The sequence below is a fragment of the Sparus aurata genome, chromosome 11, assembly GCF_900880675.1.
Source record: "Sparus aurata chromosome 11, fSpaAur1.1, whole genome shotgun sequence".
Classification (NCBI taxonomy): Eukaryota; Metazoa; Chordata; class Actinopteri; order Spariformes; family Sparidae; genus Sparus; species Sparus aurata.
In genome coordinates this window covers 33,946,045-33,957,493 of record NC_044197.1, presented here as the reverse complement: position 1 = coordinate 33,957,493, position 11,449 = coordinate 33,946,045, and the positions used below count along the sequence as shown (strand labels likewise).

At 38.7% G+C, this 11,449-nt stretch overlaps 1 protein-coding gene across 3 annotated transcripts in view; it reads right to left on the bottom strand.

Moving 5' to 3' along the window:
- Window positions 1–979: 979 nt before the first annotated feature.
- Window positions 980–11,449, bottom strand: part of commd2 (COMM domain containing 2) — a 28,370-nt gene continuing 17,900 nt past the window's right edge. Inside the window, exons 3-6 of one of the 3 annotated variants that reach the window (XM_030434406.1) lie at window positions 4,727–4,809; window positions 3,578–3,652; window positions 3,360–3,458; window positions 980–1,478 (exon numbers count right to left, since the gene is read on the bottom strand). In XM_030434406.1, the coding sequence (XP_030290266.1) occupies window positions 1,281–1,478; window positions 3,360–3,458; window positions 3,578–3,652; window positions 4,727–4,809 (455 nt within the window). In that variant the 3' untranslated portion in view covers window positions 980–1,280. Of the gene's footprint in view, window positions 1,649–3,359; window positions 3,481–3,577; window positions 3,653–4,726; window positions 4,810–11,449 lie in introns of all 3 variants that reach the window. The other 2 variants (XM_030434407.1, XM_030434408.1) reach the window with 2 other exon arrangements.

Here is an 11,449-nt window from a genome sequence, read left to right as displayed (position 1 = left end):
TATCTCCACATCTGTACTGTATTCTGCTGTCCCTGCCCTCTCGAAGGTTGGTCAACACACACACACAGTGTCAGTTACAAATACACATTTCCTTATGAACCCGCTCGCTGAAACTTTGCTTCCGACCTCCGCAATTATGACCTCAGTATTTCTAAAATCCTGATTACGGCCCTGATTGCGGGTTGCCAATTTCGCAACCTCGGCAATGCTCGGCACAGCTAGGCTGACACTGGGTAAAATGGCGGAGTCTGCAAGCTCTTCAGAGCCCCAGCGAACGGTGCGTTATCTGTCCCAGCAGCTGAGATACCGGAGAAGAGCAAAAACCAGAGTAAATATTGGTGAAGCATACGTTCGATGGACTCAGGTAAAGGATTTCCACGGCATCAAAACACACGCGGAAATGGCAAACTTTCTCCTGGATCGGTAAGCTAACTTGCTTGCTAATTTAGCTAACGTTACCTGTCGGTCAAACTCCTCTGCTATACTTAATTTCATTATATCACGTTGATCCTAGATATGAGAATACTGATCGTGACCCATCGACCTCCACACCCAGTGAACGGAGTTGTCATTGCAGACAAAAAGTGTTGATCCCGGAGTGCAACCTAACAGGAAGGAGGTACACCATTACTCTCCTGTCTGTTAGGTTGCACTCGGGGATCGAAACTACGGTAAATCTTAGAAGTGCCTCTTTAATTGTAATTATGCATTTACACGAGGGTTTGACTCATATTCAATCACAAATAAAGCCTCGGTTGCTTTTTGGCTAGAGTTTCACTTGAATTTTTTGAAAATTCTGAAGCCCGAATGTCCTACAATTCTGGAATGACCCATAACACATTTGGCTGGACAGTCATGATCTTTAAAGCCATTTCTTTCACTGTTTGTGTAGCAGCTGCCTTGATAGGGCTGGACTGTACTCCTCAAAAGTCAGGGTGTTTCTACCTTTACATTGCTGGCTTTGTCAGACCACAAGACAGGTGTTTTATCTCTGTATTACAGTTTTATACAAAAACAGTAGCAATGTAGAAAGCTATACAATACAGTCAATATCATTTGGCACATAGAAACTCAAGCACAATAAAGTGATGTTCAAATCAATCACCAATCAAATGGGCAGAAACTTACCATCAGGGAGCTAATCAAAACAACATTCAACATTCAAAACATTTTACTGAAGAATACAGACACTGCTTATTGTTTTCTCAGGTATAAAGGCATTAATGTGGTGTTTTGCAGGTGGCAGGAGGCACAATTCATACAGAAAGTGACCTAAGGGGTTATTTGATATTGCGTAATATGCGGCGGGAGTGACTGGTTTTCATGGCAGCCAACGCAGCCTCCAGTGTGAGGATGAGATGCAGGAGAGTACTGGGGTCTGTCTGGAGAACCTTGCTGCTGCTGTCACAACCTCTCATCAGGAGCAGATGCATCGTGAGCATGGGAATGACCTGCTCCCGGACTGATCGACTCGCCAACTGGCAGGAATGAGTGTGGAGTGACAGAGATGCAAGGGGGAGAAAGACAATTACATCTGAATATTCATAAACAGATCCTTTACAGCTTAAATTGCTAAAAACACATTATTTAAAGTGCAACCAATGCCATGAATATCGGATTTCTGCAGTCCTTGTCCCTGGTTAGGCTTCTGGAGAAAGAAACGATGAGAGACGATACTAAAACAGACATAAAAGCTAACATTCAAGCAGACATTGACAAGCAGGTTGTCATTCTTAGTGATTATAATCAATTAAAAACAAACAAAAAGAAAAGAGAAACAAAGGTCAAATAGACTATTCTGTATATGACATGTAAGTTCAGTGTTTCCCCTAGGATGGAGTTGTAGCAGTGTATGTGAGTGTTTGCCCGCGTGCAAAAGCAAAGCACAAAGTGCACCCTGTCAGGAGGTTTCTATGCGTCTGTCGCCACCAGAGGCTTAGGCTTAAGTACATAACAGTAAATTTGTGCACAGTAATGACCAGGGGAAATGTCTGTCTAGCTTACATATGAGGTGTCTCAAGCTTTAGGAAAATACACTTTTATTGAACACAATAAAAGTGTAATATTTAAAACAATTATGGACATTAATTTCACAAAAAATATATTAACAACCAACCATTTACAGTAAAATCACAAAACACAAATACAAGAACAATCTAAAAGGTCTGTGCCTCTGTGAAGTAATCTGTCAATAACTTGAGATTGACAGCTTTCGCGCGTCACAGTGGCCCTTGCGCATAGTAATGCTGCGTTCGAGACAGAAGGAATTTTCTGACGATAAAAAGTACACTGCAACGCCACTCAAAGTCGTAGTCCTTACTTGTGAACTCGGCACAAATCCATCTATCCATCTAGACAAGACTGAGCCCACTCTCCACATTAAAAAAAATCAATAAAAAAAATCAGCAGCAGCGGTCATATTTCAGCAGTGGTGGTCTGCCACTGCGAGGTGCATATAGGGGAAACACTGAAGTTAGTGTTCAGAGATTTGCCATAGTTTAAACCATAGTTTTGCCTTAGTATTGAAAGCTTCAAAAACCATTAATGTATGCATTTCTGATGGTAGAGTATTCCAGATCTGTTGGCTTTTTATTGTAAAAGGGGACTGGCCAAATGCTCTCTTGCATTTTGATGGTAAACAGTCTCCACTATAACTGCGCCCTCTGTGGTGGCTCCTTTAATGGAGTATTTTAGAATTATTTGACTCTAGTTCTGGGACAAAGCCATTCACACAATTAAAAATACATTTTATCAGTGAGAGATTTAGAAAATTGTCAAAGCTTAATAGATTATACTTTTGGTAAAGTTAAAATAGGGCTATTCTTTGGCTTGTGTTCCAATACCATGAGGGCTTGTTTGTGTAATGACAACTTAGGTTTCATTGCTGATTAGGTGGCCTGGCCCCAGACAGGTACACAGTAGGAGACATGTGATAAAATCATGGCGTGCATTTATAGTTGGGCAGTGTTAAATAGTAAACAAGATATTGGCATTGTTGTAGCATGTGCGTGCCCAGGTTATACATATGGACATATGTATGAGTACGTTTTTATATTCCATACCTGTACGCTCATAGGGCCGATAGAAAAAAGTGATTGATTGACTGATGGTCTTATCTTGGTAACTGATTAATTAAAATGACTAAGGGAAGTAAAAATAGAGCAAATGGAAGATATAGTGACAAATGGAAATCAGCTATTAACAACCAGTGGCTAATCAATTAAAGCCCTATGAGCTCTTTTCAAACCCTTTCTGGTCTGGAAAACAGTCTTTCTAATTTCCTAACCCTTCTAGGAATTTCATGACCAATGGAACCCTGTATAATTTCTAATATCTGCTATGCACATGAACACACACACCTGTACATCCAGTCTCCATTCCAGACTGTGATAGGAAGGCAGGTTGGAAGGCAGCCGACTCAAGATACTGCGGATCTGACTGTGGTGCTGCAGGTACAGCTGCAACAAAAACTCTCACACACTTAGACAAAGTGCAATGAACTGTCCAAACCTACTGACTGCATAAAGTCAAACAATGCTCAAATCATGTCAGATAAATTGAATGGATTCAAAATCACCTGTAGGAGGATCTGGTTAAGTTCTTCACTGAACCCCAAAACCAGCACTGAGTCCAGGAAGTCCACTTCAGACATCTGCATACACAAACACATATACAGAAGGAACAGTGACACTGGGGCAAGTGACACCTTCAGTATTGTAATACACAAATTCATATATTTCTGGTTCTTGCTCTTCACAAAAGGGAACCATTCACTAAATGTACTGTTCTCCTTGTACACTAGAGTACAATTATGGTTAAAGTTCTCATTAACATCAAAGAGAACTATTTCAGTGCCTGTCCTGCGATGACAAGTCAAAAAGTCTGCTGTGAAAGGGAATGAAAAAATAATCTATTAACCTGTACAACAGTACACACACCTGTAGATTCAAAGTTATAGTACTTAACCTACTCACACCTATCAAAGTTTTCATTAAAAGCTCAGTCCTCTTCTACGTGTTTTACATCACAACACACTGTGTAACACTTCTCACTACATTTTTTCATATGAAAATAAATAATAGAAATATTGAAAAATGACATCATAAGGATTACCAGGATCATGAGACAGTGGGTTTTTGTGTGATGGATCATGGCATGTAGAACTTAAGAAAAATTGTATGCAGAGTGACTGAGCCCAATCAGAAACTGGAAAATCTTCTGGGGCCCTTTTTCACATCACAACTCTGATCAACACATATGACTTACTGACATATTTTTCTAATGCTTTGGATTACTACAGAACAGGACAATTCTATGTTAATATGGGCCTCAGGCAGTGCAGTGCAAATTAAAAAATCCATCCTGTTTTCACAGACCCTCTGAGTAGTGCAGGATAAGGTCAGCAGATAGCACACCTGTCAATGGAACTCACTCCAACACAACACCAGATAAAATAGTTCAGATAAATAAACAAAAACACCTATTTGTTTCATTTAACTCCCATGTTTTATTAGTTTTGATTGGTTTATCAAATGTAAATAATTGATTCATACGTATTTTAAGGTTATTTCTAACTTGATTTATTGTAAATGACCTCTAGCAGCCCTTCTGCAGTGCCTTAAAAGCCCGTACTTTGGGAATCACTGGTCTGGAACATGTCAAAGAGTGTTAATGAACCTCAGCCATTTCAAACACACAGAGAAGTGTCAGAGTGTGAGTGGGTTACCATGTGTTTGGAGCTCTCTGTCATCAGGAACATCAGGCCCTCCACTCCATGATGCACCATTTCCACAGGAACACACAGCTTCCCTGCAAGTAGTGGGTCATTATGGATTACTGTAAAATCATGGCAGGTTTGTTGTGTGTCATTGTGTGAAAGAATGTCTGACAGCTGTCTTACTCTGTCTACATCGCTTTTGTCATTTCACTTACTTGGTTTGATAAAATGCTTGAATTTATTATCTGTTGATTCTGTGTTTTTAGAATTTCAGCACTGCCTAAGAAAACCTGTGAGGGTTTTTCTGCAGCAACACTTAACGACATTTAAGGACCACTTTGAAGACTAAATCTGAGATTAGCCATTTGATACCTCTGATACCTTTTGAAGTGTAAATATGCACTCAGTGTGCAGTTTAATAGGCCCACCAAGCTAAAACTAATTATTGTACAGTTAGCAACAGCCAGCAACAAGTTCTGTCTTTGTAATGGTTCTTCAGTTTTTGATTAAAAGTTCTCAGTCAGGTGTTGAGTCGATACGTTACGGCTCCAGTTCGTGGTGCAGTTGAATGTAGGGCTGAAACGATTCATCGAGTTACTCGATTATAAAAATTCCTCGAGGCAAAAACTCTGCCTCGAAGCCTTGTTAAATTCCCTTGACGCGCACTATACGCGCAGGGATCTGATTGTTCCACACGGACCGTTGTTCAGGAAGCACACATTTTGAATTTAGCTGGCTGGCACAATTAACTCTGTATTTGTAGTGATGTCGTGATGCGGTTTGTACGGTGGCCGGGAGGTGCAAACCAAAATTACAAAATGTGAAACACTTTTAAGAAGCTTGAGACAAATTTACATTTTGGAAAACATTTTTACATATCATAAAACAAAATTACATTACCGAAACAAATGTACATTTCAGAAAACAAATTTACATTTCAGAAAACAAATTTACATTTCAGAAAACAAATTTACATGATACAAAACACATTAACATGATACAAAACACATTAACATGATACAAAACACTTTTACAAACACCGAAACAAATTTACATTTCAGAAAACAAATTTACATTTCAGAAAACAAATTAACATGATACAAAACACTTTTACAAACGCCGAAACAAATTTACAAGTGGTGAAACACTTTTACAAGTCCCAAAACAAATTTACAAATAACATCAACCGGAAAGGGAATGTACCAACTCCGGGGTTGAACTGGAAGTGATAACCCGGCAGCGGCCAATTCGAGTTGTTGTTGTTGTTGTTGATGGAGTTCATGGTGAGCTCAAGATGGACAGCCATCGAGTGAGGTTTTGCCCGTTTTGTGGACAACATATGAGCCGTTTAACGTGGTTTTGTTCTTCGTGTGGTCGGTCTTTAGAGTTTTTAAGGGGCATGGACCAGATCGACGGACCGAATATGCTGCAGCAGTGCATGAAATATTTTAATGAGGGACACTCGTACGTTGTAATCGTGGACATGATGTAATGTTTACACGGTGTTCACATCAGGAGTAGAGGAGTAATCCTTTCTGCGATATAACCCGGCTCCATTCAGTTTGCTTTTCAGAGACCTCAAGCTGATGTGAACACTGTGTAAACATGACATCATGTCCACAATTACAGCGTACGAGTGTCCCTCATTAAAATATTTTATGCACTGCTGCAGCATATCTGGTCCATCGATCTAACCCGCAAGCAGCACTGAAGTGCTCAAATTACGTTAAAGCACACCCTCGAGGGTAATATTGCGATTATACAACTAATACCAACACAAATAAAATGTATAATCAAAATATATCCATGTTGATGGACAATTTGCTCTCAAATTTTAAAGGTTTTTGCGAGTGTGCGTCGCGTTTCCATGGAAACACATGGGGTCTGACTAATAACTGAAACAAAATCAGTCACGTCAGTTGACTCATATGTATAATAGAACGTAGTTTACCACTCCATCAAATAATCCAACCCTTAGTAACGACCTAGCAACAGAAAGGATTTTCTAGTCCCAGAAGAGTGAAGTCTGAGCTGACGTTCATGTTTTATCGCGATTTCGGAATTTCCCGAACTAAATCAATACTGCACAGATAAACAGTGAGAACGCCCAAGTTATAACAAAGATGTTGATTTTTTTTTTCTTTTCTATTTTTTATAAAACGTTTTCACCGCGGCCACAATAGTGTCTCTCACACTGAAGGGAAAATAAATAATAGCCGGGTCATTTATTTGTTTCAATCACTTAACAGACAAGGCGTTTATTTGGGACCAGGGGGCAATTTGGGACAGCTATTGCAAATGTCATTATAGAGCCACTCGCTTACTGCATCAACCTTTCTTTACTCACTGGCACTGTACCTAAAATGACAAAAATCGCTAAGATAATTCCTATTTTTAAATCCGGCGACAGTAATGACATGAGCAATTATCGGCCAATATCAATTCTACCCACTTTCTCTAAAGTAATGGAGAAAGTTGTATACAAGAGACTAAGTGACTACCTTGATAAACTAGATATTCTTGTTCCATCTCAATATGGTTTTAGAAAAAAGAGCACAACCTGTATGGCAATACTTGACCTAATAGAACAAATCAATGACTGCACTGAAGAGGGAAAATATGGTGTTGGCATTTTCCTGGACCTATCAAAAGCCTTCGATACCATTGACTCAGATATTCTATTGTACAAATTGCATCACTATGGTATCAGAGGTATAGCACTTAAATGGTTCAGAAGTTATCTCCATGAGAGAGAACAGTATGTCCATGCCAATAATTATAACTCTAACTATCAGCCGATAATCCTTGGGGTCCCCCAGGGCTCCATTTTAGGGCCACTTTTATTTATCCTATATATAAATGATCTTATAAATTCCTCTAAAATATTACATTACATTATTTTTGCTGACGACACAAATCTGTTTACATCTCACAAGAACCCCCTTACTCTACAAGATATAGTAAATTCTGAATTATCCAAAGTGGACTCTTGGTTTAAATGTAACAAACTGTCACTAAATGTCAGCAAAACAAATTTCATCTCTTTTAAATCAAGCAAAATAAATTAAATATGCTGATCACTGCCAGATCAAAATTAATGGGCAGGAGATAAAAAGAGTGCATTCCACTAAATTTCTGGGGGTCCTCATTGACGACTCTCTTAACTTTAAAGGTCATATCGACCACCTTATACATAAACTGTCCAAATATGTTGGCTTATTCTACAAAATCAGACATATCCTTCCTCTGTCTGCCCTTCTCACGCTGTACAAAACTCTCTTTGAACCACACCTTAACTACTGTAATGTGATATGGTGCAACACCTTCCCCAGCCATCTTAAAAAACTTATATCCCTGCAAAAGAAAGTCATACGGGCTTTGTCCTGGTCAGAGATAAATACCCCCACCCACCCTCTGTTCCATCGCTTTGAGTTACTAAGACTGGCTGAGCTAAACGAATATCATAATGCCTGCCTCATGTTTCAAGTTGTCCACAAGCTGAATTCTAGACTGTGTAGTCTTGTTCCCATCTCCAGCCCCCAGCACACATACCAAATGAGAATTAAATCACGTATATCAGGAAAATGTCGTCGACATGTACGCACCAGCATGAGTATTGTCTGTAGGGGGCCGCAGATATGGAACAGGATTGATGATGGCCTTAAGGTGTTGCCCTTTATCTCCAACTTCAAAAGACAACTAAAAAATCATTTCCTATCAAGCTATATCTAATATAGAACTGTTTCCTCATGGACAACTGGGATGTATGCGTATGATTGTATGTGTATGTCATGTATTAATTATGTATGTTCTGGTGCGCTTTTGCGTACATTCACTTATTATTTTTGCTTACAGGTGGTAACTGTGTATATTTTTGACTGTACCACTACCTTCTCATGAACTATGGGCCCCCACCTATAAGCTTTTCTAGCTTCCTTTGGGGGACCCATTCACTCTACCAAATTAACTTTGTATACCAACTGTATTATATTATATTATGTTTGAAGTGGTATTAGTGAATAAACAGAGAAACAAACAAACAAACAAACAGGCGTGTAATTCTTTCCTCTCAAAAATCCGGGATGAAAATGTCACAAACTTCGCCAGCTTCTCGGTGAATTCTCTGGCATCCTGCTGGGCAATAGTTGTTTTCTGCAACTAAAGTTGTTGCGGCGGAGGAAACGATTCAGCCGACCAGCACTCGCAGATAATTCATCATCTGTGCTGTCACTCACGGTGGCGTACATTTGTTTCTCCATCGCCCTGATCATTTTGCGGGACACTCTCTCGTGGCGTGCCCGTTTGCTGATAACTAATTCCCGCATGTTTATCTCAGGCTCCTCGCTAGCCTTCTTCCTCCCTCCAGCAGGCAGCCTGGCCCTGTTGCTGTCCTCCTCGGACAGCTCCGTTTTTTTTTTATCGCCAATCTCTCACTCTCTTGGGGTCGACAGAGAAATGTCTAGCGGCTGCTTCTCCCGACTTTTCCTCTGCATATTTTACGGCAGAAAGTTTGAATTTCAAGCCATACTTTTTTTTTTTTTTTGCTTCAGCTCTGACAGTTACTATGTTGCCATGGAGATGGATACACCATTGCCATGGACTTGGCGGAGTAATATTTTGGGTAATGAGTCAGGCGTGCTGTCATGCTGATTTGAGCACGGTCAAAATGTCTTGTTGACCAATCAGATTGCTTGGTCGGAACTACTTGTTGTATAATTCCGGTTCAACCCCGGAGTTGGTACATTCCCTTTCCGGTTGATGTTATTTGTAAATTTGTTTTGGGACTTGTAAAAGTGTTTCACCACTTGTAAATTTGTCTCGGCGTTTGTAAAAGTGTTTTGTATCATGTTAATTTGTTTTCTGAAATGTAAATTTGTTTCGGTGTTTGTAAAAGTGTTTTGTATCATGCTAATTTGTTTTCTGAAATGTAAATTTGTTTTCTGAAATGTAAATTTGTTTCGGTGTTTGTAAAAGTGTTTTGTATCATGTTAATTTGTTTTCTGAAATGTAAATTTGTTTTCTGAAATGTAAATTTGTTTTCTGAAATGTAAATTTGTTTCGGTGTTTGTAAAAGTGTTTTGTATCATGTTAATTTGTTTTCTGAAATGTAAATTTGTTTTCTGAAATGTAAATTTGTTTTCTGAAATGTAAATTTGTCTCAAGCTTCGTAAAAGTGTTTCACATTTTGTAATTTTGGTTTGCACCTCCCGGGCCACCGTAGGTTTGACTAGATACGATGTTTAGCTTTGATGTTTTTAACCTCTTCAACCCGAGCTGCGCATGTTGCATTATACACCCTTATAAGAGCATGCTAACCATGTAGCAACATATTAATGCAGCACACCAACTTAACGGGAAGAAGCTCGGCTAAACGCTCATGATAATCATTTTCACCTAATCGGAACTCAATTCCGACACCAAGCAACTAAAAGAGCACGAAGAAAAAACACGCTAATGGCGCATGTCCGAAAAATTGGCGTTAGCGATTACGCTACTTCATGCTAATGCTACAGCATGTCATATGAACGCTGGGACTCTACAAATTTCAACGGTATATGTCTCATCACTCTGCAAAAATAAGCAAAAATAAACATCAGACATGATCATGAATTACGTGCTACATTGGCTGTTTTGTGATTATAAGCTCTGTTTGAGTGCATTACACCGCCTCCACCGGCTAATCCAATGTGTCTGTGTCACTTTGAAATGATTCCTGACAGTTCAGGATAAGTTTTGGTTCCAGGAGGACACGTATAATGTGGAGTAGTTAGGACCCTAGTCTTCCCACAGTGTATTTGCCTCCTTGTGATTGGCGGATTAGTGTGGTTATCATGGATTTGGGGACTGAAGACTGAAAACGTCTTATTTATAATTTATTTATTTTATTTCTTTATAAATGTTTTATTTACATTTACTTTTTATTTATTTATTTTTTATAAAAATTGTACACATTGTGTTGTGTTTGGCTTTATATTTTATATTCATTCTTTGTTCTCAGGTGGGTAATTTTCAGAAGGTGCAATCCTTTTTTTGTAATGTTGTATGAAGAAAACAAAACCAAGGCCAAATGGCCTTTACTATTTAAGTTTGTATTCACAGTTTTACATGTTATACATGTTTTACAGTAAGTTGATTTATCTGTATTGTTTAATTATTGGCACTGGCACTCAATAAATGGGCTTCGTTTTGGAGCTGGAATGAATACCTCAGTTTTTTTGAGAAATGCTTGATCATTTTACAGCCACATCATTTTCGTTTTGGTTGTTTAAAAACGCTAAAAAAAAAATTATCCGATTACTCGATTAATCGATCGATAAAGTGCTAGATTAATCGATTACAAAAAGAATCGATAGCTGCAGCCCTAGTTGAATGCTATTATATTGACAGGTGATTTTAATATTTTTTACTTTGTCTTATATCAATTAAAAGGTAGGCTAAATATTGCATCTACTAATGTGACACTTACAACTATATTTCCAACATAAACTATGAGAATTCTGCAGTATCACAAACCTCAACAAATGCTGTGTATACAGCATGTGTAAATTACGGAAGCTTGAATCTTTTTTTTCTGGTGATCCATTTTCTTAGTCTGATTTGAACTGTTATCTCTCCAAATTCTGTCCAATTAGGCTAAAAGACATGACATTCATATTACATAACCTGAGAGAGAGAGGAATAAAACTCACCAGGAAGAACACTGGTAGTTTTTATCATATGTAAAAAGGTGAG